At 43.1% G+C, this 26,798-nt stretch overlaps 2 protein-coding genes across 5 annotated transcripts in view; one reads left to right on the forward strand and one right to left on the reverse strand.

Moving 5' to 3' along the window:
• Positions 1 to 26,798, reverse strand: part of LOC130276132 (fibulin-2-like) — a 162,804-nt gene that overhangs the window by 76,812 nt on the left and 59,194 nt on the right. Inside the window, exons 3-5 of one of the 2 annotated variants that reach the window (XM_056525058.1) lie at positions 23,593 to 23,721; positions 16,027 to 16,085; positions 10,065 to 11,345 (exon numbers count right to left, since the gene is read on the reverse strand). In XM_056525058.1, the coding sequence (XP_056381033.1) occupies positions 10,065 to 11,286 (1,222 nt within the window). In that variant the 5' untranslated portion in view covers positions 11,287 to 11,345; positions 16,027 to 16,085; positions 23,593 to 23,721. The remainder of the gene's footprint in view (positions 1 to 10,064; positions 11,346 to 16,026; positions 16,086 to 23,592; positions 23,722 to 26,798) is intronic. The other variant, XM_056525059.1, reaches the window with a different exon arrangement.
• The window catches only part of LOC130276134 (troponin C, slow skeletal and cardiac muscles-like), an 88,067-nt gene continuing 61,501 nt past the window's right edge, over positions 233 to 26,798 (forward strand). The window contains exons 1-4 of one of the 3 annotated variants that reach the window (XM_056525064.1): positions 252 to 292; positions 1,486 to 1,540; positions 2,256 to 2,339; positions 15,935 to 16,010. In XM_056525064.1, coding sequence (XP_056381039.1) covers positions 16,002 to 16,010 — 9 coding nt within the window. In that variant the 5' untranslated portion in view covers positions 252 to 292; positions 1,486 to 1,540; positions 2,256 to 2,339; positions 15,935 to 16,001. Of the gene's footprint in view, positions 293 to 1,485; positions 1,541 to 2,255; positions 2,340 to 15,934; positions 16,011 to 26,798 lie in introns of all 3 variants that reach the window. The other 2 variants (XM_056525062.1, XM_056525063.1) reach the window with 2 other exon arrangements.

Below are 26,798 nucleotides of genomic sequence, written 5' to 3' on the forward strand. Positions count from 1 at the left end.
CACACAGTCAGAGAGACACACACTCACAGTCACACACACATGCACACAGTCACACACACACACACACACAGAGTCACACAGTCACACACACACAGAGTCTCATACACACACAGAGTCTCACACACACAAACATAGATAGAGACAGACACACACACTCACCCATCCAGCGCAGCGCTCCTTCTCACCGGGCGCCGTGCGAGTGACGTAACTGACGTCCTCCTGCGCGGCCATACGGTGTGACGTCAGGCCGGCGCAGACGTGGGAGCGGAGGCCGGGCACAATGCTGGTGAAGGTGAGGGGGTGTGTGATGATGGACGGGCGCACAGTGCAGGAGAAAGAGGGGGGTTGCTGATGGACGGGCACACACAGCGCGGGGGGGGGGGGGGGGGGTTGTGCTGACGGATGGGAGGCCGGTCGGGCACCGATGGGGGAGGTAGTGTCTGTGTAGCTGGGGGGGTGCGGCTACGGAGCGTCTTGGTGTCACCCCATTAGGTTGGTGTCACCCGGTGCGGGCCGCACCCCCCGCACCCGGGTCGCAACGCCACTGCTGTGTATATATGTGTATGTGTATATATGTGTCTGTGTATACATGTGTCTGTGTATACATGTGTCTGTGTATACATGTGTCTGTGTGTATATATGTGTCTGTGTGTATATATGTGTCTGTATACATGTGTCTGTGTATGTGTCTCTATGTGTCTGTGTATATATGTGTGTGTGTGTGTGTAGGGGGGGGGGGGGGGTAAACTGCCTAATCTGGGGGACAACTATGCTGCCTAATCTGGGGGACAACTGGGGTACAACTATGCTGCCTAATCTGGGGGACAACTATGCTGCCTAATCTGGGGGACAACTATGCTGCCTAATCTGGGGGACAACTATGCTGCCTAATCTGGGGGACAACTATGCTGCCTAATCTGGGGGACAACTATGCTGCCTAATCTGGGGGACAAGTATGCTGCCTAATCTGGGGGACAACTATACTGCCTAATCTGGGGGACAACTGGGGTACAACTATGCTCCTAATCTGGGGGACAACTGGGGTACAACTATGCTCCTAATCTGGGGGACAACTGGGGTACAACTATGCTCCTAATCTGGGGGACAACTATGCTCCTAATCTGGGGGACAACTATGCTCCTAATCTGGGGGACAACTATGCTTCCTAATCTGGGGGACAACTATGTTCCTAATCTGGGGGACAACTATGCTGCCTAATCTGGGGGACAACTATGCTCCTAACCTGGGGGACAACTATGCTCCTAATCTGGGGGACAACTATGCTGCCTAATCTGGGGGACAACTATGCTCCTAATCTGGGGGACAACTATGCTCCTAATCTGGGGGACAACTATGCTCCTAATCTGGGGGACAACTATGCTGCCTGATCTGGGGAAAAACTACCCGGCCCTCCACAATATTTTTAGTTTCTCATGTGGCCCCATGGGATAAATAATTGCCCACCCCATTCCTCCTCAACCCCAGACATTCCTTAACCTGGAGCCGCCCGGGGAAAGGAGAAAGTGAAGACAAGAGACTGGTGAGACCTCTCTGCAAAATTGTGTATTTAATGCAGTGTTTCCCAACCAGGGTGCCTCCAGCTGTTGCAAAACTATTACTCCCAGCATGCCCAGACAGCCTTTGGCTGTCCGGGCATGCTGGGAGTTGTAGTTTTGCAATAGCTGGAGGCACCCTGGTTGGGAAACACTGATTTAATGTTTTAATGTATGAAACTATCTGCTGCGCTCTGTATCTAATCCTGTCATGTGCGATACTGTCTGCTGAGCCTGTGTATCTAATTCTGTCATGTGGTATATGAGCCTGTGTATCTAATCCTGTCATGTGCGATACTGCCTGATGAGCCTGTGTATCTAATCCTGTCATGTGCGATACTGTCTGCTGAGCCTGTGTATCTAATTCTGTCATGTGGTATATGAGCCTGTGTATCTAATCCTGTCATGTGCGATACTGCCTGATGAGCCTGTGTATCTAATCCTGTCATGTGCGATACTGTCTGCTGAGCCTGTGTATCTAATCCTGTCATGTGTGATACTGTGAGCTGAGCCTGTGCATCTAATCCTGTCATGTGTGATACTGTCTGCTGAGCCTGTGCATCTAAATCTGTCATGTGTGATACTGTCTGCTGAGCCTGTGTATCTAATCCTGTTATGTGTGATACTGTCTGCTGAGCCTGTGCATCTAATCCTGTCATGTGTGATACTGTCTGATTAGCCTGTTTATCTGATGTTGCGCAGGGGGACGTCACTCGTCATCAGAGAGAGCCAGCGTTGCTGTCGCGCACCACCACTTCCGCCGCTGCTGGCATAAATAGGGTTTTGGTAGGTATTCTCTAAATGTAATTTTTTTTGTGCGATATAGGAAAATTCCCCCCACATATATATTGTATCCCTCCAATCCCCTATGCCATTTCTTAAACCCCCCTCCCATCCCCCATGCCATTTCTTAAACCCCTGATCCCTCAGCCCCTGTGCAATCTGGCCCCTCCCCTTTTGTAGCTCCACCCCCACATAGCCACACCCATGACCGGTATTTTTCTGAGGGAAAGGTGGCAACCCTACGTGGTTGCGATACGACAAGCAGTTCAGGCAGCGGATGGCTGGGCGGCCTTCCTTGCGGTGGGACCACAAGGATAAAGGCTTGTGGATGCGGCTCATGGCCGCTCCACAGAGTGGGCCGCAGTCCTTTCGGGACGCGGAGTGCCGCTTTAGGCATGAACGCTCTGGGTGCGGGGGAAATCATGGCTTGTCCCTCTGCTTTAGAAAAGGCAGAGGAAAGGGCGGGGATTCTGATTTCAAGAGGGGCAACTCCGGTGATGGTGGGAAGGATGGAGACCTTCTTAGACCTGTATCCAAATAGGGAGTGGGCGGAGTTATTGCGTAGGGTTTTTTCGGAAGGTTATAATTGGGCTGCTCTGGGCTTTGCACCAAAACACTGTGTATGTCATTAATGGGTTGGGGTTTTGGGAAGTGGGGTTGGTGAGGACCAAGCAGCTAGAATCTCCCCTAGTCAAGTAAGGGTGTGCTCACACGGTCAGGTTTTTAATTACAGTTAGAGAATAAAAGCCAGAAATGAATTTAAAAAGAGGAGTAGATTTAGTATTTTCTTTACACATGTTCTCCATTTATCTGTCCCTGGTTTTGTATTAAATTATTGCAATAAATGCCTGAATGTGTGAACATACCATAACAAGAAGTAACAAGAGAAAACAGAGTGCACTAAGCCTTCCTCCGACTAAAATGCCTGATGATAGGGGCAATTGATTGTATCCTGCTTGTCCTCAGCTGGCCATACACATGAGGCTGGATTTAGATTACTATTGTGTCCTCCGAGGCACATTCGCTTTGGCAACTTGCCCCATGTATTCACGTGTAGTGTCCCAGTACAACTGTTCCAGCTACTTTCCAAAAGAAGTTGTCATGTGACTGAGAGTAAAAGGTTATGCACAATGCAAACATGTACTAGATGTGGCAAATTTATATGCATTGCATTATATTTACTGCATAAACAGAGGTATTACAGAATGTGAAAAATTCCACATTTGCTGTACCCAGATGAATGATGCTTTGGTCGCATGATCCTCCCAACCAGTGGTTGCAGGAGTAGTCCCTAGTCCTGGACCCAAACCAAAGAGTTTAAGCCTGGCTTTTGCCAGAGCAATATCTCATTGCTCTGCACTTGCTCGAGTATTCCAGTCAGTCAGCAAAGTGTGCATATTTCCAAAGTTTTGCTATTACTAGACATTGCTATGCTGATGATTAAAACGGTACTCACATTGTCCAGATTCGCCTAGCCGTTCCACTGCAAATCGTGTTTTTCTATTTATGCTAATGAGGGCCTTGGGGCATGGGTGGAGCTCCGATCCAAGCTTAGGGCACGCTGACGTCATCTTTGCTGGGCCGGCAGCTCTGCCTGGCTCATCAATATTCATAACCCCCTCCCTGCTCTAGCGCCGTGTTAGTGTACAGCGCATGCGCCACTTACTGTGAACTGGAAACTGCATCCCCCCCGGCTTCTTATCAAAGATTGCTGCGGCAGTGAAGCCAAGGGGTATGCCGATTCCGGGAGTACACAGTAAGCAGCGCATGCGCCGTACACTAACGCGGGCGAAGGAGCAGGGAGGGGGGTTATGAATATTGATGAGTTGGGCAGAGTTGCTGTCTGGCGAAGATGACGTCAGCGTGCCCCAAGTTTGGATCGGAGCTCCGCCTATGCCCCAAGGCGTTCATTAGCATAAATAGAAAAACACGAATCTGGACAATGTGAGTACCATTTTAATCATCATAACCTGCACTACAAGCCTGTGTGACAAGTTTAGTGCAGGTGATACTACTGACAGATTTCCTTTAATGTTCCCCGTGGTTACCACACGTGCATAGGAAGTAATGGACCACATCCACTTCAATGGTCTAAATAATTATCAGCTGCTGAAGTTGAGTTGTTGTTTTCTGTCTGGCAACAGTGCTCTCTGCTGACATCTCTGCTTGTCTCGGGAACTGCACAGAGAAGAAGAGGAGATGTACTGAAAGGATTAAGATTTTTTAATAGAAGTAATTTACAAATCTGTTTAACTTTCTGAAGCCAGTTGATTTATAAAAAAAAAGTTTTTTTCCTGGATAACCCCTTTAACCTGTTCAGGACCCATGTCGTACCGGTACATCATGGGACCCTGGTAGTTAAGGACCCATGACGTACATGTACGGCCGTGGGACCGGACCAGGGTGACTGCTGATATCGATCAGCAGGCACCCCGCACAAATGCCAAGTTGGCGATCGCGGCAAATCGCCGGTGAATTCACACCGACGATTTGCGCAATTCTGGGTCATACGGGTCTATGGTGACCCGGTGACCCGGAAAATAAGGGGGATCAGGGTTGTCCAAGACACCCACGATCCCCCTGAAGGGATAGAGTGAGGTGGCAGGGGTGCCACCCCTCCTATCACTGCTATTGGTCGTATAGACGCGGCGACCAATAGCAGATCGAGGGTGGGGGGTTAACTTTCGGTTTCCCCGTTCTGCCCACCCACAATAGGCGGGGAAGAAAGGGGAAACCGAGGAGGACCGGTGCCGAAGTCCACTTACCCATCCGGTGGCGACGATCGACGGTGGAGATCGGTGGGCGGCGATGACGTGCGGCTGGCTCACTGGATCCTACAGAAGCCGGTGAGTTGCCTAGCAACATCTGGAGGGCTACAGTTTGAGACCACTATACAGTGGTCTCTAAACTGTAGCCCTCCAGATGTTGCAAAACTACAACTCCCAGCATGCCCAGACAGCTGTTTAGGCATGCTGGGATTTGTAGTTTTGCAACAGCAGGAGGGCTACAGTTTGAGACCACTATACAGTGGTCTCTAAACTGTAGCCCTCCAGATCTTGCAAAACTACAACTCCTAATATGCCCACACAGCTGTTTGCTGTCTGGGCATGCTGGGATTTGTAGTTTTGCAACATCTGGAGGGCCACAGTTTGGAGATCACTGTGCAGTGGTCTCTAAACTGTAGCTCTCCAGATGTTGCATAACTACATCTCCCAGCATGCCCTTCAGCGATCAGTACATGCTGGGAGTTTTGCAACAGCTGGAGGCACACTGGTTGGAAAATACTGAGTTAGGTAACAGAACCTAACTGAAGGTTTTCCAACCAGTGTGCCTCCAGCTGTTGCAAAAGTACAACTCCCAGCATGCACGGTCTGTCAGTACATGTTGGGAGTTGTAGTTTTGAAACAGCTGGAGGTTCCCCCCCCCCCCCTACCCCCATGTGAATGTATAGGGCACATTCACACGGGTGGGTTTACAGTAAGTTTCCTGCTTGAAGTTTGAGCAGCAGCAAATTTTTCGCCGCAGCGCAAACTCCTAGCAGGAAACTCACCGTAAACCTGCACCAGTGCGAATGTACCCTAAGAACATTACACTACACTAACACATAATAAAGGGTAAAACACTACATATACACCCCCTTACACTGTCCCCCCCAATAAAAAGGAAAAACGTATTGTAAGGCAGTGTTTCCAAAACAGAGCCTCCAGCTGTTGCAAAAAAACAACTTCCAGCATTTCTGGACAGCCACTGACTGTCCAGGCATGCTGGGAGTTTAGCAACAGCTGGAGGCACCCTGTTTGGGAATCACTGGCTTAGAATACCCCTATGTCCACCCCTATGCAATCCCTAATTTAGTCCTCAAATGCGCATGGCGCTCTCTAACTTCGGAGCCCTGTCGTATTTCAAGGAAACAGTTTAGGGCCACATATGGGGTATTTCCGTACTCAAGAGAAATTGCACTACAAATTTTGTGGGGCTTTTTCTCCTTTTACCCCTTATGAAAAGGAAAAGTTGGGGGCTACACCAGCCTGTTAGTGTAAAAAAATAAAATATTTTGCACTAACATGCTGGTGTTGCCCCATACTTTTTATTTTCACAAGTGGTAAAAGGGAAAAAAGACCCCCAAAATTTGTAACGCAATTTCTCCTGAGTACGGAAATACCCCATATGGGCGTAAAATGCTCTGTGGGCGCACAACAATGCTCAGGAGTGAGAGTGCACCATTCAAGGCCCCATGTGTTTACAAAGCCCCCATAGTGCCAGAACAATGGACTCCCCCCACCCCCACATGTGACCCCATTTTGGAAATGACACCCCTCACCTAATGTAAGAAGGGGTGCAGTGAGCATTTACGCCCCACAGGTGTCTGACAGATTTTTGGAACAGTGGTCTGTGAAAATGAAAAATGTAATTTTTCATTTGCACAGCCCACTGTTCCAAAGATCTGTCAAACGCCAGTGGGGTGTAAATGCTCACTGCACCCCTAATTAAATTCTGTGAGGGGTGTAGTTTCCAAATGGGGTCACATGTGGGGGGGGGGGGGGTCCACTGTTCTGGCACCACGGGGGGCTTTGTAAATGCACATGGCCCCTTACTTCCATTCCAAACAAATTCACTCTCCAAAAGCTCAATGGCGCTCCTTCTCTTCTGAGCTTTGTAGTTCGCCCGCAGAGCATTTTAGGTCCTAACATAGGGTATTTCCATACTCAGAAGAGATGGGGTTACAATTTTTTTTTTTTTTTTTGGGGGGGGGGGGGGGGCATTTTCTCCCATTACCTTTTGTAAAAATGGTACATTTGGGGAAAAAATTGCACTTTAGTGAAATTTTTTTTTTCATTTACACATCCTAATTTAACGAAAAGTCAAACCTGTGGGGTGTTAAGGCTCACTGGACCCCTTGTTACGTGCCTTGAGGGGGTAGTTTCCAAAATGGTATGCCATGTGGGGTTTTTTCTGCTGTTCTGGCACCATAGGTGTTTCCTAAATGTGACATGCCCCCCAAAAACCATTTCATCAAAATTCCCTCTCCAAAATCCCATTGTTTCTCCTTCCCTTCTGAGCCCTCTACTGCGCCAGTCAAACACTTGACATACACATATGAGGTTATTTCCTTATTTGAGAGAAATTGGGTAACAAATTTTGGGGGACTATTTCTCCTTTTACCCCTTGCGAAAATTCAAAAATTGGGTCTACAAGAACATGTGAATGTAAAAAATGAAGATTTTGAATTTTCTCCTTCACTTTGCTGCTATTCCTGTGAAACACCTAAAGGGTTAACACACTTACTGAATGTCATTTTGAATACTTTGAGGGGTGCAGTATTTATAATGGGGTAATTTGTGGGGTATTTCTAATATGAAGGCCCTTCAAATCCACTTCAAAACTGAACTGGTCCCTGAAAAATTCCGATATTGAAAATTTTGTGAAAAATTTGAAAATTGCTGCTGAATTTGAAGCCCTCTGATTTCTTCCAAAAGTAAAAACATATCAACTTTATGATGCCAACATAAAGTAGACATATTGTATATGGGAATCAATATATAATTTATTTGGAATGTCTATTTTCCTTACAAGCAGAGAGCTTCAAAGTTAAAAAAAATGCAAAATTTTCAATTTTTTCATGAAATTTTTGAATTTTTCACTAAGAAATGATGCAAGTATCGACGAAAATCTACCACTAACATAAAGTAGAATATGTCATGAAAAAACAATCTCGGAATCAGAATGAAAGGTAAAAGCATCCCAGAGTTATTAATGCTTAAAGTGACAGTGGTCAGATGTGCAAAAAATGCCCGGGTCCCACACTGAAAACTGTCTGGGTCCATAAGGGGTTAAAATCAAACAACCAGATTTTCATCTTCCCCAACATCTGCCATTTGGAGAGAGCTTTAAATGGTTTGCTGGTCCAACAAAAATCTATGGATTCAGTCAACATTAATGTGTTTGGGTGCCTTACAACTCTCTCCTGATGGCAGATTGAATATATTCCACTATCCTACAGTTAACCTCTATCCAGCCTAGAATAACAGATAAGAAAGTAAGTTACAATGGATATTATCCACCTGTCCTAAAAATGGCTGTGTACACTTTCCCTTGCAATGTTTTTTCTGCCTTAAAACGGCTGATAACAGGGAATAATAGTGTTCCGTTGCTATACCAAGAGCTAAAGAGGCCAGAAGGTTGATAGAAAATCAAAGCAAGTATTTCATGCCCCCCCATGAACGTAATTCCGGAACCAGACTGACACTGATATATAAGCACTAGTGTAACTATTTGCAGACCTATAGGATATGCGTGAAGCTGGGTCAGAACCTTGTGGACACCATAATGTTTCAGGAATCTTTTTTATTTTTTTGGGCTGGGGGGGGGGGGGTGTTATGTTCATAGAATACATATCCCCTCTTGTATAATTCAATAATTTGAGGTATGTAGAGACTAAAGATGAAAGACCTTTGCTTTATGGTAATGCTGTGATGTTATGACATAAAACGCAAAAGAAAGTTTTTATGGAATGCAATAGAACTTTCCCAAGAGATAAAGCGGATATAATGGAAACCACCATTGATGTTATCCAGTCACATGAACAGACATGCAGCACGCCTGATGACATAAGTAAGACATAGGAACCGCCATATTTATGATGCACAGATAGTGAGCAGATGGTTCTGACATTCCAGGGAGCCCTTCCTTCCCGCTGTCAGATAACTGGACCCCTGATAACATCACCCATCCAGCAGGGCGGCTCTGATCATGCAGGATGTTGACGTCTACACAATCTTTATCTACAGAGATAATACGTTCTGGGACACTACTGTGCTTACACAAATTCCACAAAGAAAATTCTTCTACAGAGACGAGATCGACTAAACTGATATTTACATGGAATAAAGCACAAGGCACTCAGCAAGTCTCAATGAATCAATCTCAAGTCCCCCCATGGCAATGGTGCCCACTGGGCAGCTTAAACACTAAACTTATATGGTTCACCCCTTTTCCAGTAGCCCCCTCGGCCAATTTATAGTAATTATTGTGACACAATAGGACTCCTTTGGAGGGTTTTCTGCTTTTAAAGTTAATTATACACATTAGGTAAGTGTTGGCCGAGTCCCACCAATTCTGGTGAAACTGACTGACCAGCTAACATATATGGGGCCCTCCCAACTCTATCCAGACAGCAGAGCAGTCCTGGGTGGGGTGGGGCTGGGCTCTTGGTTTTCAAATGCCCAATTTTGTTGTTCTTGTAAAGATAATCTTTTGTTAAGGGTGTCTGACACCAGCTTTCTCCCCATTTAGTGCACATATAAGCTCAGGATGAATATGTATGGGGGAGGGAATCGGAAAATAAAGCCATCGCCCAACAGTTATCTTATGTGTATGGCCAGCTTAGGAAGTCTATGAGGCAGGAGTCAGTAATACGTGGCCAAGGAGCGACTCTGCATAAACATATATGGATCCTGTGTTCTCCAATGGCTTAGATAAGACCAATATGCTCATCTTTATGAACTCTCCTCTTGACCTAATGGGTTGACTCAGATTCTTAGGATCAGGATTTCAGTATATTGACATTGGCACCAGAGCCCCTCCCGCCTGTACACTATTTACAATTTCAGGAATTATAGTTCTGAACTGTCTGGAAAGTCCCAGGGTGCCCTTATGCCTTAGGATTTCTATGTAACTATATACTGTAACTCAATGTGGTTTGTACTCCACGTGTAAACACCATCTTACCATCATGTGTTCTTGATTGATTGAGAATGTCCTTCGGGGCCCCTTGCTCACCCAGACGAGGGAACGTGACCTGTGGCTCCACGGAGGGACTTGGGCTCCACTGAACAGATGTTACTATTGCTTTCACTGTTGTGGAGAAAACATTTTCTTCCTTTTCCTCTTCAGGATAATCATCTTTATTTACTGCTGGATCCAAATCCTGTGTTTTGTTTATTTGAGGATCTATTTCCAGACTTTTGCCTTTCTCAGTGCTGTTTTCAATAGATGATGCTTTATTTTCCTCTGTTGTTCTTAGCTGGGTAGTTGTAGCTTGGCTGGTGGTTGCCTCTATGACATCTGGTTGGATGGTGGTCTTGGCAGTAACCTTACTTTCAGTGGAAGTCAATGGAGCTATGGTGGTGCTGCTATCTGTGGTGTAGGCCATGGTGGACGGTTGGGTGGTAGGATGTGTTGAGTATTGGGTTGTGGTATATTCCACTAGGTTGATAACCTGTGTAGTGGTTGACAAGGTGGTTACCTCCTCATCAGTGACATCTTCATAATCCAATTTAGAGTGATCTTGCAGGGCGTTTCTTTTGTAATTGTTGTTTTTTTCCACAATCTCCAGAGGGTCCTGTTCGTGGCTGTAGGGATAGTCATATTGTCTCTCTGGATCACTCTCGGTGGTGTCCATGAGATGGGTGTTGTTATCTGCTTCCATGTCACAGTCAGGCACGGCATAACACATTAACTCCCCCCCTGTATTGGGGCAATGGCAGAACTTACAGTGTGACATGTGAAAAGTGTGCCCGGCTTCATACTTCTCCTCACCATGAATGCAACCTATCCTACCACACTGTACGCACCCATCTGCTGGCTGCATGATGTCAATACAATTTGGTGGAAGTTCGGGACATGGTATAAAATGGCAACTTATTCTTCCGCCTCCAGAGGGACAGGTGCACTCTGTGCTGCCAAAGTCGACAAAGTAAGACTCGCCTTCGGGAACTTTCCCACCTTGAAATCCAACACTGAGACAGTCATAGTACTGGTAACCTTCACAGGGGCACCCAAACTGTGCACATGATGGGCAGCAGGACCCCTCCTCCATCACCTCCAATATACAGTTTTCCAGGGGCTTGCACATAACATCTAAGCAATTGGCCTGAGACAAGGAAGGTTTTGTGCATTGTATAAGCAAAATGAAAAAGCTCAGAAATCCCACTTGTTTCATTTCACTCATGTTGGAAACTGAGCGGATACAAAATCATCAGATGAACAATAAGACGATTTGCAATGTACCTGAGGATATAAGACAATGGAACATTAAAGTGAATTATTTCATTTCTTACACACAGCTCCAAATCCTCTGCAAAGACATAAAAAGTTACTTCAGTGATCCCAACCTGTGCATCTCCAGCTGTTGCAAAACTACAAGGCTGTTATAGCATGATGAGAATTTTAGTTTTGCAACAGCTGGAGAGCTATAGGTAGGTGAACACTAAGTTAAATGATAGAATACTGTTTTTATACAACTACCACTAGGTGGAGCCTAGGAGCTTGCTGCATACTGTTTATAGTAAGCTCCTGATCACCCTCTAGTAGCAGTTGCACTATATACAGCATCTATAGAGCACTGCTAGGGTAAGGGAATATAAAATGTAAAAAAAAAAGGGGGTACTCCAGTGGATTTTTTTTTTTAAATCAACTGGTGCCAGAAAGTAAAACAGATTTGTAAATTACTTCTATTAAACAATCTTAATCCTTCCAGTACTTATTAGCTGCTGAATGCTACAGAGGAAATTCTTTTCTTTTTGGAACTCAGTACTCTCTGCTGAATCATGAGCACAGTGCTCTCTGCTGACATCTCTGTCTATTTTTAGAACTGTCCAGAGTAGGAGAAAATGCCCATAGCAAACATATGCTGCTCTGGACAGTTCCTAAAATGGACAGCGATGTCAGCAGAGAGCACTGTGGTCATGATGTCAGCAGAGAACTCTGTGTTCCAAAAAGAAAAGAATTTCCTCTGTAGTATTCAGCAGCTAATAAGTAAGATTTTTTAATAGAAGTAATTTACAAATCTGTTAAACTTTCTGGCACCAGTTGATAAAAAAAAAAAAGTACCCCTTTAATAACATACAACATGGAGTGAAATATCCTGGTAGAGAGTGGTATATACAGTTACAGTTTTTAGATTAATAATATGATTTGATTTACTAACCATTTCCTGGTGTACAAAAAGCACATGGGGTCAGTGGGTATTATATATATATATATATATATATATATATATATATATATATGAGATTCATAATCCCTGGTGGCAGTGGAATGGTATATAAAATGAATACGTGATCCCTTCTGGTCGATGGAATGTACAGAAGCCACAGTTCAATATTTAGTGCAGGATCCCTGGTGGCCAATGATATATACTGTAGTCCCAGTCTAATGGTATACAGTTCATACACTGGACCAAACATTTCATACAGCTTTATGACTATTTCACACAATACTATTAAAATAATATTTTATTACCAGAGATGGTGAAAAATATTTCATAAGAGAATGCAATTCATGTTCCCATAATGATAAAATCATAATACCCTAACAGGGCTACTCTATAGTTAGGTACACATGATAATATTGGATTCTTTAGAAAGTATCATATTATATAAATTCTTATGCATTTATGGTAGAGCTGTACAAAGTATACATATCAAATTATCTAATTATTAAGGGAAAACTGTCAGCCTGTTCACCACACTAAACCCAATACACTGTGGTATAGTGCGGGTGAACAGGAGTCCAACGAGGGGTCACTTACTAAAATATGTCCAGTAGGTCCTGAGATATGTCCCCCAGAAGATTCTCTGCTACATTCAGTGAATTGGCTCCGCCCACTCAATTTACATATTCATTGTCTGTGACTCCACTTCACCAGGATGTAGAGTTCCAGACAAATTAATATGTAAATTTAGTGGGCGGAGCCCCGCCCCCTGTGCACAATTCACTGAATTTAGCAGAGGATCTTCCGGGGGACATATCTCAGGACCTACTGGACATATGTAAGTAAGTGACCCCTCTTTGGACTCCTGTTCATTCACACTATAAGGATTTAGTGTGGGTGAACAGGCTGACAGTTTTCCTTTAAATATATTTATATCCTTGATGCCTAGGAAGACAGTGTTTTTGTATAAAAACGTATGCAGTCCTTTTGACTGATCAGTACGCTTGGCATCCTAGCCATTGCAATGTTTATAAAGCAAGCAGCCTGTAATATATTGATATAAAAGTTGAGTCATAAATCCAAAATATGATCCCTGGTAGCAGCAATGTAATACATATTGTTTTGGATTTCAAATAAATTCACCTTGATTCAATTCTAAAGTGGTGTGCCAAGTTTTGTTTATATGATAGCAATGTAATGATATATTCAATGATAACTCATACGTTCTGTGTATGACCCCTGGTGGTTAGTGGTAATATACAGGCAGTGATACCCAGCCTAATGAATTATATGATGTACGTTTAGATTGCTGACTGGTGGTATATACAGTAGCCCTAATCTAAGCATATAAAAAATGATAAATCATATATTCAACTGATGACCTCTGAAGGCAGTAATCCCTAGCCTAATGATGAGAATTCGGAAAAGTCAAAGCATGATCTCTGGTAGCTTATGGTTTATACTCTCGCTTCAGACTAATGGTATATACAATGATAAGTCGTAAATATTTAATGCATAGTCCATGATGGAACAATGATATGTCACATATTTCAATACATGATCCCTGATCTATACTGTAACCCCAGTCTAATGGTGTATACAATGATAAGTTATATATATTCAATATGTGGTCCATGATGGTATTAATATATGTCTTATAAATTCAATACATGATCCCTGATGGTCAGTGGTCTATACTGTAGCCCCAGTCTAATGGTGTATACAATGTTATATATATTCAATATGTGGCCCATGATGGTATTAAGATATGTCTTATAAATTCAATACATGATCCCTGATGGTCAGTGGTCTATACTGTAGCCCCAGTCTAATGGTGTATACAATGTTATATATATTCAATATGTGGCCCATGATGGTATTAAGATATGTCTTATAAATTCAATACATGATCCCTGATGGTCAGTGGTCTATACTGTAGCCCCAGTCTAATGGTGTATACAATGATACGTTATATATATTCAATACATGATCCCTGATGGTCAGTGGTCTATACTATAGCCCCAGTCTAATGGTGTATACAATGATAAGTTATATATATTCAATACATGATCCCTGATGGTCAGTGATCTATACTGTAGCCCCAGTCTAATGGTGTATACAATGATAAGTTATATACCGTATATATTCAATACATGATCCCTGATGTTCAGTGGTCTATACTGTAGCCCCAGTCTAATGGTGTATACAATGATAAGTTATATATATTCAATACATGATCCCTGATGGTCACTGATCTATACTGTAGCCCCAGTCTAATGGTGTATACAATGATAAGTTATATATATTCAATACATGATCCCTGATGGTCAGTGGTCTATACTGTAGCCCCAGTCTAATTGTGTACAATGATAAGTTATATATATTCAATACATGATCCCTGATGGTCAGTGGTCCATACTGTAGCCCCAGTCTAATGGTGTATACAATGATACGTTATATATATTCAATACATGATCCCTGATGGTCAGTGGTCTATACTGTAGCCCCAGTCTAATGGTGTATACAATGATAAGTTATATATATTCAATATGCGGTCCATGATGGTCAGTGGTCTATACTGTAGCCCCAGTCTAATGGTGTATACAATGATAAGTTATATATATTCAATATGCGGTCCATGATGGGCAGTGGTCTATACTGTAGCTCCATTCTAATGGTATATCTATCTAATGGTGTATCTACACAGTAATAAGTTATATACTGTATATTCAATATATGATCCCTGGTGGCCAGGTGTGTGTATATATAGTAGAATAATGGACACAAGTAGATCCCTTGTGTCCAAAGCTCTTTTTCTGGCATGGTGCTTACTCTGTACAATGTACCGTGCCAAGCGCCTCCCTATAATTTCTTCGTTCCAGGAGCCATTATATTATATTGGGATATATAAATACTATCAGACTGCTCTCATACTCCACAGGGATCTTTGTACATATATATATATATATATATATATATATATATATATATATATATATACTGGCACCCTATAATGTAATATAATAGGCAATTTAGAAATACAGACCTGGAATAAAACAACACAGACGGAGCAGAACTGAATTCGTAATCTTTCGGGTACTTCTATCATTACTTACTGTAAATAAATATATATTGGGATTTCATCATCAATTGTGGCAAATGACCTACTCAGCTATGCTACATCTGTATATATCACTACCATCCCCACCCACTTCTGTTTATATCTTTTCCAAGACAGCGCAGTTTCACACTGTCTATGCACATATACCTTATATACTGACACCTATATTATCTGATGTAGGAGAATTGAGTTTGTCATCAAACTGTTATGTGAGTATACAGCCGCGGGGCCTCCACTGTTGCAAAACTACAACTACCAGCATGCCCGGACAGCCTTTGGCTGTCCGGGCATGCTGGAAGTTGTAGTTTTGCAACAGCTGGAGGCACCCTAGTTGGGAAACACAGATATAAAGAATGCGTTAATACTACCTGCAGCCCTACTTTACTCCACAGATACCAAATCGCGATACCACTATGAGTTGCGCAGAATGACAAACTCAGCTCTGCTGCATCTATATGTGTTCTATTGGCTAGCTGAAGCATCTGTGACCAGCGACCAGTGTTCTTATTTATTATCTTCCTTTTTTTTTCTATGTCTATAAAGTGATATTCTTTCCAGACATTGTAAAGTTAAGAGAAGAATAAAGTCCAGACACCGCGGACAACGCCAAATGTTTCCAGTTAAGTTTCACCAACCTGAAAATTGTCCCTGAATTCTTCCTCCTCACAGACGATTCCTGCTAGAAGCCGCTTTTCTGTGGAGACACAACATTTTAGACTTTAGAAAAAGTGAAGGAGAAGGGGGACTGTGCTGTAATCTGAGCCCTCCACTCCCATATGTGCATGATAAAGGCCATTTACATTGCCCCCCCCCCCACCCCCCCTCCAGGATCTGAAATGGAATAACTTAGATTTTCAGTCCTTTGTGTTATATTTTAGTTTATAGTTTTCTTTTTATTCCTTCACAATGTCTCACAGATCGCCGATACTTATGAAAATGGTAAAAAATGTTGGCAACCTTTTTTTTTATTTTTATGGCTTCTGAAATAGCAGGGATTGTAACGCTGTTCCCGCTTCGTTCAGCCTATTACATAAAGCTGCTCTCTGGGGGTCCTGAGAAAATATTAATGTTCCTGAACCCCAGACAGAACAATTTGTCTCAGAACTATGGGACCTGAGCTATTTATTTTAGCTGTGTGCTGGAAAAAGATTTAACTCTTGAAAGGGTTAAAAAAAGCTAGAACGAAACATTAGGACTTTAAAGGAGATATCCAGTATTGAAAAACTAATCCCCTATCCTAAGGATGGGGGGGGGGGGATAAGTTTCAGATCGCGGGGGGTCCGACTGCTGGGCCCCGGCAGTCTGCGGGTAGGGGGCGTGACGAGCACGTAGCAAAGCGGCGGCTGACACGCCCCCTTAATACAACTGAATGGGAGAGCTGGAGCGATGCCTTTGGCAATCTCCGACTCTGCCATAGCGCTGTATCAAGGGGGCATGTCGCAGTGGTCGACACCCGCTATCTGGCCGGAGAGCCGGGACCCAAACGGGACATCGCGGGGGGTCCCAGTGGTCGGACCCCCGTGATCTGAAACGTATCCCTTATCCTTAGGATAGGGGATATGTTTTTCAAACCTGGACTTCTCCTTTAGGCCATGTTCACACTACGGAATTCTCGCGGGCTGAATTCCGCGAGCGGAGATTCTGCCTGGCGGCCGCCGCCAAACATACTTCAGCGCTAGGGCCGTGGGGCACTGAGCCGTCACCAGTGACGGCTATGCAGTGATTGCGGAATCCGCGCAAAGAATGAACATGTTCTTTCTTTGCGCGGAACAATTTCAGCGGCGGAATTGTCTGCCGCGGAAATTCTGCAGTGTGAACGGGTCTCGCGGAGACCCATTCACACTAATATTAAGTTCACACTGCGGAATTCTGCTCGTGGAATTCCGCGAGAATTCCGTAGTGTGAATGAGGCCTTAAGTTTTTTTTTATGGCAGTGGCAGTCCATTGCTGAAAATTCTCTGTGCTGCTGTGAGTTGCAATGACACATTTAAAAGAGGAATCCCAATGCAAATCAAAACAGGTGCCATATTTTACCCTCCCCCCCAACCAACTACAGAAAGACCTTTTCATGCCTCTGCCCATGAACCTTGGACATATTCCCCACCCCTTTGTTTCTAAGGCTATGTTCATACGCCAGAATTTCTGCATGGAATTTTGCATGAAAATTCTGCTGAATTTATAGCCAGAACACTTGAACAGGATACCGCTGTCCCATGCACACAGCAGAATTTCTGCTTCAGGAATTCCATTGAAATGAATGGGCAATTAATTTGAAATTAAAGGAGTATATATATATTTTTTTAAATCAACTAGTGCCAGAAAGTTAAACAGATTTGTAAATGACTTCTATTAAAAAATCTTTGCCCTTACAGTACTTTTTAGCAGCTGTATGCTACAAAGGAAATTCTTATCTCTTTGAATTTCTCTTTTGTCTTGTCCACAGATGCCCGTATCAGGAACTGTCCAGTGTAGGAGAAAATCCCCATAGAAAACCTATGCTGCTCTGGACAGTTCCTGGCACGGAAAGGGGTGTCAGTAGAGAGCATATTGTCACATAGCTGAATGTTGTCACCAAAAGTGCCTCAGTGTACCACAACCTTTTCTGTAATGAAGCTGACAACTTTGGTGGAGTTTAAATGGGCACTGTCCGATACAAAAATATATATATATTGTACATCTTGGCAAAACATTAATATTTCTAATATACTTCTTAACAAAATTGCATTTCCTTTTTATAGAAATCATGGTTTATATAATCATGGTGTTGTCCAAACTGAAGTACAGGCCTGGACAATGTCCAGTGAGTGAGGGTGGACTAGCACTCCTCTGTACTCTCTCCTGTCTGATAGTACTCCTCTGTACTCTCTCCTGTCTGATAGCACTCTTCTGTGCTCTCTCCTGTCCGATAGGACTCCTCTGTGCTATCTCCTTTCTGATAGTACTCCTCTGTGCTCTCTCCTGTCTGATAGTATACTCCTCTGTGCTCTCTCCTGTCTGATAGTACTCCTCTGTGCTATCTCCTGTCTGATAGTACTCCTTTGTGCTCTCTCCTGTCTGATAGTACTCCTCTGGGCTCTCTCCTGTCTGATAGTATATTTCTCTGTGCTCTCTCCTGTCTGATAGTACTCCTCTGGGCTCTCTCCTGTCTGATAGCACTCCTCTGGGCTCTCTCCTGTCCGATAGCACTCCTTTGTACTCTCTCCTGTCTGATAACACTCCTCTGTGCTCTGTCCTGTTTGATAGTATTCCTCTGGGCTCTCTCCTGTCTGATAGCACTCCTCTGTGCTCTCTCCTGTCTGATAACACTCCTCTGTGCTCTTTCCTGTCTGATAGGACTCCTCTGTTCTCTCTCCTGTCTGATAGGACTCCTCTGTGCTGTCAGACAGAAGAGAGCACAGAGGAGTACTATCAGACAGGAGAAAGCACAGAGGAGTACTATCAGACAGGAGAGATCACAGAGGAGTGCTAGCAGACAGGACAGAGCATAGAGGAACGCTAGCCCTCCCTCACTTACTGGACTTTGTCCATGCCTGTGCTTCAGCTTGGACAAAGCCATGATTTTACAGTCATGGCCGTAAATGTTGGCACCCCTGAAATTTTTCTAGAAAATGAAGTATTTCGCACAGAAAAGGATTGCAGTAACACATTTTTTGCTATACACATGTTTATTCCCTTTGTGTATATTGGAACCAATCCAAAAAATGGAGGAAAAAAAGCTAATTGGACATAATGTCACACCAAACTCCAAAAATGGTCTGGATAAAATTATTGGCACCTTTTCAAAATTGTGGAAAAATAAGATTGTTTCAAGTATGTGATGCTCCTTTAAACTCACCTGGGACAAGTAACAGGTGTGGGCAATAGAAGTTCACTTAGTCTTTGCATTGTGTGTCTGTGTGTGCCACACTAACCATGGACAACAGTAAGAGGAGAAGAGAACTGTCTGAGGACTTGGAAAAATATCAACAATCTCAAGGTTACAAATCCATCTCAAGAGATCTAGATTTGCTTTTGTCCACAGTGCGCAACATTATCAAGAAGTTTGTAACCCATGGCACTGTAGCTGATCTCCCTGGGCATGTACGGAAGAGAAAAATTTATAAAAGGTATCAACGCAGGATAGTACGGATGGTGGATAAGCAGCCCCAAACAAGTTCCAAAGATATTCAAGCTGTCCTGCAGGCACAGGTAGCATCAGTGTCAGAGCATACTATCCGTCAAAATTTAAATGAAATGAAACACTCTGGCAGGAGACCCAGGAGGACCCTACTGCTGACACAGAGACATAAAAAAGCAAGACTACATTTTGCCAAAATGAACTTCAGTAAGCCAAAATCCTTATGGGAAAACGTCTTGTGGACAGATGAGACCAAGATAGACCACAGTACCTACAGTGAAATATGCTGGAGGTTCAATGATGATTTGGGGTTGTTTTTCTGCCTCTGGCACTGGGTGCCTTGAATATGTGCAAGGCATCATGAAATCTGAGGATTACCAACGGATTTTGGGTTGCACTGTACAGCCGAGTGTCAGAAAGCTGGGTTTGCGTCCGAGATCTTGTGTCTTCCAGTAGGACAATGACCCCAAACATACGTCAGAAAGCACCCAGAAATGGATGGCAACAAAGTGCTGGAGAGTTCTGAAGTGGCCAGCAATGAGTCCAGATCTAAATCCCATTGAACACCTGTGGAGAGATCTTAAAATTGTTGTTGGGAAAAGGCGCCTTCCAATAAGAGAGACCTGGAGCAGTTTGCACAGGAAGAGTGGTCCAACATTCCGGCTGAGAGGTGTAAGAAGCTTATTGATGGTTATAGGAAGCGACTGATTTCAGTAATTTTTTCCAAAGGGTGTGCAACCAAATATTAAGTTAAGGGTGCCAATAATTTTGTCCAGCCCATTTTTGGAGTTTGGGGTGACATTATGTCCAATTTGCTTTTTTTTCCTCCCTTTTTTGGTTTAGTTCCAATACACACAAAGGGAATAAACATGTGTATAACAAAACATGTGTTACTGCAATCCTTTTCTGTGAGAAATACTTCATTTTCTATAAATATTTCAAGGGTGCCAACATTTATGGCCATGACTGTATAAGCCATGATTTCTATAAAAAGGAAATAAAATTTTCTTATGAAGTATATTAGAAATATTCATGTTTTGTCAAGATGTACAACAAAGTTTTTGAATCTGACAGTGCCCATTTAAGGATTATGGTGAATGAGGATTCTAGTCACTGTCACTTGAATTGGAGCTCCATTCGCAGATATACTTTTGAGAACATTATATTTGGTGCGTCTTGCACAAGTACATGAATATGTCTGATGCAGGTGTAGACAGATGTGTGACTCTCTGTTGCTCTAGCTCAGTGATCCCCAAACTGTGGCCCTCCAGATGTTGCAAAACTACAATTCCCAGCATGCCTGGACAGCCGTTGGCTGTCCAAGCATGCTGGGAGTTGTAGTTTTGCAACATCTAGAGGGCCACAGTTTGAGGATCACTGCTCTAGCTTAATGTCCTAATTACTGGAGCTAATCGAACAAGGATCTCACAGGTGGTGACTGTAGGTAAAGCGACAGTAGAAGTCCACTCCACTTTTGTGGTAAACTGTGAATAGGCAGTCTGAGAAGCGCATTTAGGTGAGGTTCCCTGACTAAAAAGGCGGTCCTTCTGCAACTTAAAGGGCTATTCCAGGAAAAACCTTTTATATATATATATATATATATATATATATATATATATATATATATATATCAACTGGCTCCAGAAAGTTAAACAGATTTGTAAATTACTTCTATTAAAAAATCTTAATCCTTCCAATAATTATCAGCTGCTGAAGTTGACTTGTTGTTTTCTGTCTGGCCATAGTGCTCTCTGCTGGCATCTCTGCTTGTCTCGGGAACTGCACAGAGTAGAAGAGGTTTGCTATGGGGATTTGCTTCTACTTTGGACAGTTCCCGAGAGACGTGTCATTAAACAGAAAAGAACAACTCAACTTCAGCAGCTAAAAAGTACTGAAAGGATTAAGATTTTTTAATAGAAGTAATTTACAAATCTGTTTAACTTTCTGGAGCCAGTTGATATATATATATATATATATATATATATATATATATATATAAATCAACTGGCTCCAGAAAGTTAAACAGATTTGTAAATTACTTCTATTAAAAAATCTTAATCCTTCCAATAATTATCAGCTGCTGAAGTTGACTTGTTGTTTTCTGTCTGGCCATAGTGCTCTCTGCTGGCATCTCTGCTTGTCTCGGGAACTGCACAGAGTAGAAGAGGTTTGCTATGGGGATTTGCTTCTACTTTGGACAGTTCCCGAGAGACGTGTCATTAAACAGAAAAGAACAACTCAACTTCAGCAGCTAAAAAGTACTGAAAGGATTAAGATTTTTTTAATAGAAGTAATTTACAAATCTGTTTAACTTTCTGGAGCCAGTTGATATATATAAAAAAAAGTTTTTTCCTGCAATACCCTCTTAACCTTACAATCCCCTTGAAGAAAATGCTTTGGAGCTAACCAATCTAGACAGTGGCATGTGGGCTAGGCACAGATTTAACTTGATAGAAGACAGGACTAGTAACAATGGGGGAGATTTATCAAAACCTGTGCAGAGGAAGAGTGGGACAGTTGCCAATAGCAACCAAACAGATTGCTTCTTTCATTTTCCACAGGCCTCTAAAGAGGCCTGTGGAAAATGAAAGAAGCAATCTGATTGGTTGCTATGGGCAACTGCACCACTCTTCCTCTGCACAGGTTTTGATAAATCTCCCCCAATATGTATCAATAATGGTGTTGCAATGTGTGATATTATGTATGTTTTTTGCATCAAATAGAGCGTAGTTGCCCCAAAATTATCAATTGTCGCACTCAAGTTTGTCATTTTGGCACACAAAAGCAGCCCTACAAAAAGCGCAGACTCCTGCCCCAGAATTTCAGGCAAAAATTTTAATTTTGCCTGGTTCACAAGGGTAAATCTTACACAGTTGGTCCTTTTTGTAGGTTTAAAAATTAATATAAAAAATCACAATTATGTGACGGTCCTAAAGCATATTAAAGAAAAAAAAAAAGATTATTGTGAAAAACATTTTATTTAAACTTAAAAAAAAAATTTGTCTTTGTGTAACTGCTACATTATTATTTGTTGGAGGGAACACAAAATATTTGTAACACCCTTTGGTTGTTCAGTGTTTGAATGTTCTACTGTCTATTGTTGTAGCTTCTTTCTCTGTCATTTTTTTCTTGTTGTAAGTTTGCGACTTAACGAGCATGATTGCGCCCAAAATTGCGCCATAACAAAAAGTCGCAATTGACGAATTTCACACCAAGGCATGATTTCAACCGAAATCACAACTTACACCATCAATTCAGTCAGAATGTTCTAAACCATTTGGCGCAACTGATTGTCGCAAAAAGTAACATATAAAGAAAAATGCGACAAATTACAGTAAAAAAAAAAAAAAAAAACTGTAAAATCCTTCATACAAACCCCCCAATGTCCCCTATCTGACTTGGGACAGGATACTAAATTCATTTGTCAGGAGTCCACTTGTTACTAGGTCAATCATTCAGCTGTACAATACAATGTAAGACACCTAAGACCATTAACCCTCTGCATGCTGTAGAATGCTTTCATTTTGGTGCAAGCGGAAACATATATTTTATGCAGAAAATGCAGTTTGCATATCCATATAATGTTTATGTAAATGCTCTAGATTTATTTAGGAAGCAAGTATTTTTATATGACTTAAACCAAAGGGGGCAACCCTCAGCCCAAATGTCCCTTGTTGCCCAGATACAGCCAATCACACACTTGTGCTAAAAGTATCAAACCTCGAAAAGTTCCGCACAGATGTGTGTCCCAGAACAGGACCATCTGCTAGACCAGCGGTCTTCAAACTGTGGCCCTCCAGATGTTGCAAAACTACAACTCCCAGCATGCCCGGACAGCCAACGGCTGTCCGGGCATGCTGGGAATTGTAGTTTTGCAACATCTGGAGGGCCACAGTTTGAAGACCACTGTGCTAGACTCTACATCCTGAAACATAGATTTACAGAAGTTATCGGTTCCCTATTTTATTAAATCCAAGCAAAAGCAGAAATTCAGCCAGTCTGCAAGTTCATCAAATAATAATTTGAAGTAATTACAGTATTTTTGTAGAATTCATTTATATTAACCATTTGATTTCATCCTCACCATCAAGGTTGAGACATTTGTCCCTTTAAATTCAGTTTCCTCTGTTTTCATTCCTTTTCTCCCTCTTCTGCGTTCTCATTCCTGTGATTTCCTTCCAAGCATGGTCCACAGCAAATACCACAATGAATGCTGGAAAAATTCCAAGAAAAATGAAAAAATCTTTTGGAATTTCGGAATCTGTTTATGGCGCAGACTCAGAAATGAATGTAAAATAAACAAAGTCAGAGATCCTAGATATCACTACCTAAAGCTACATCATCAACACCATCACTACCCCCACCATCATTATCATCAGCATCATCACTCCCATCATCTTCAAGATCAGCAGTTTAGGAGAGAGGGATGTTTCTTTTCATGAATAGTGAAATTCTTCATTTAGGCTTAAAGGAAAACTGTCACATGTTTTCTCCCGCACTATCCACAGGTACTGATGGATAGTGCGGGAGACGCTGATTCCTATTATCTCTACCTTGCCCGGATCCGCCCGGCCGTTCGCCTGCAATTGTAGTTTTATTATATGTGGAAATGTGTCAGTTAAATGGCACGGGCGGGGCTTCTGCAGCTTAACTGGCACTAACGTCAGCGCCGCTTATGTATATTCATCCCCCCTCCCTCCAGTTAGGAGCGGCGAAGAGAGGGAGAGCTGGAGGGAGGGAGGATGAATATTCATAAGCGGCGCTGATGTCAGTGCCAGTTAAGCTGCTGAAGACCCTCCCGTGCCAGTTACAGCAAGATATACACATAGAATAAAACTATGATTGCAGGTGAATGGCCGGGGCGGATCCGGGCAAGGTAGGGCTCATTGGAATCAGCGTCTCCCGCACTATCCACACAGTACCTGGGGATAGTGCGGGAAAAAACATGTGACAGTTTTCCTTTAAAGAGGTTTTCAGGGCACTTAACCATGAAAAAAACAAAACAAACAGACATACTCACCTACCGTGCCCTGCAGCTCCCACTGTAATGCCATCTGGATTCCCGCTTGTCATGCCACTTCCTACCTCTGAGATGGACTTGTCTCCACAGTAATGGCAGGCTCAGCCAATCAGTGACTGAGACTGCTGCAGATAGTGATTGGCTGAGTGGACAGATCTTGTGGAATAGAGTTCATCTTGAAATTTGGAAGTAGCAGGTCAAGCAAAGAATGATGTCATACAGGGAGATGGGAGTATTCTTTTTTTCATGCCACCCCCAGCCAAATAGAACGTTTTTTGATGCACAGATAAAGGCTTTAAAGGGGTATTTCCATCTCAAATATTTATGGCATATCCAAAGGGGCTTGTGCTTCTTTGATTTCTTGGCAAAAATTATATTGATGGTATGCAATGCATTTTAATGGCTTATTTCTATTTGTACTATGCACTTAAAGGGGTACTCCAGTGGAAAACTTTTAAATTTTTTAATCAACTGGTGCCAGAAAGTTAAACAGATTTGTAAATTACTTCTATAAAAAAAATATTTAATCCAGTACTTATTAGCTTCCAGTACTTATTAGCTGCTGAATACTACAGAGGAAATTCTTTTCTTTTTGGAACACAGTGCTTTCTGCTGAATCACCAGCACAGTGCTCTCTGCTGACATCTCTGTCCATTTTAGGAACTGACCAGAGCAGCACATGTTTACTATGGGGATTTTCTCCTACTCTGGACAGTTCTTAAAATGGACAGAGATGTCAGCAGAGAGCACTGTGCTCGTGATGTCAGCAGTGAGCACTGTGTTCCAAAAAAAATAAAGAATTTCCTCTGTAGTATTCAGCAGCTAATAAGTACTGGAAGGATTAATATTTTTTTTTTTAATAGAAGTCATTTACAAATCTGTTTAACTTTCTGGCACCAGTTGATAAAAAAAAAAGTTTTCCACTGTTCTCTTAAAGTTCTCTTTCAGTCTAAGTTTGTACTTTAGTGCGTCATATTTTTTGTACTTTCTAACTACTAGATGGTGTGTGTAATGTGTTATGTGTGTCATACATTGTTTGATATCTGTATGAGGTGATATTGCCCTTGAATACCACATGAGCCCCTCTTTAACTTGCTGCTTTAATCCTTTTAATGTATTTGTATGATTTTAGGACCCAGGGTGTACAGGTACGCCTTGACGCCCTGGGACTTAAGGACCCAGGGCGTATCTGTATGCCCGTGGGAATTTCGGTCTCCGCTGCGCGCCAAGCGGGGACCTGACCAGGATGACTGCTGATATCTATCAGCAGGCACCCCGTGCAAACCCTTGAGACCCCCCCATGTCGGCGATCGCCACCAATCGCCGGTCAATTCAGACCGGCGATTTACGGCGATTCTGGGTCAATCGGGTCTCTGGTGACCTGGAAAAAAAAAGGGTGAATGGGGCTGTCCGCAGGAGTGCCACCTCACGATCACGTAATTGAACGGTTGGAACAGTGATCGGGGCGGCGATCGGGGCAGGCAGAGGTCCCTTACCTGTCCGGAGGTCGGCGGGGTTCTCCGGTGGCAGGAGCGGTGGCAGAAGCGGCGGTGGTTCTGGTGCAGGATACAGCAGAAGGTGAGGCCTGGTCACCTCCTGCTGTGCTTAGCAACAACTCTCAGCATGCACAGCCAAAGGGCATGCTGGGAGTTGTAGTTTTGCAACAGCTGAAGTTCCAACTACAACTCCCAGCATGCCCTTTGGTAGTTTGTGCATGCTGGGGGTTGTAGTTATAGTTATAGTAATGGTAGTTGTAGTTAGGAAAAAGTGTGCATCCAGCTGTTGCATATATACAACTCCAAGCATGCACAGACTACCAAAGGGCATGCTGGGAGTTGTAGCAGTGTGCCTCCAGCTGTTGCAAAACTACAACTCTCAGCATGCCCTTCGACTGTCAATGCATGCTGAGTTTTGCAGTTTTGTAGCAGCTGGAGACATTGGTTGTGAGTTTGTGCCCTAACTCAGTGTTTCGCAACCAGTGTGCCTCCAGCTATTGCAAAACTACAACTCCCAGAATGCACTGAGAGACTGTAGATGCTGGGAGTTCTAGTTTTGCAACAGCTGGTGGCACACTGGTTGCGAAACACTGAGTTAAGTAACAAACTCTGTGTTGCAGAACCAATGTGCCTCCAACTGTTGCATAACTACAACTCCCAACATGTATGGTCTGTCAGTGCATGCTGGGAGTTGTAGTTTTGCAACAGCTGGAGATTTGCAACAGCTCCATGTGAATGTAAGGGTACATTCACATGGGAGGGGGTTTACAGCGA

This window comes from Hyla sarda, chromosome 6 (assembly GCF_029499605.1).
Source record: "Hyla sarda isolate aHylSar1 chromosome 6, aHylSar1.hap1, whole genome shotgun sequence".
In the NCBI taxonomy this organism is placed as follows: domain Eukaryota; kingdom Metazoa; phylum Chordata; class Amphibia; order Anura; family Hylidae; genus Hyla; species Hyla sarda.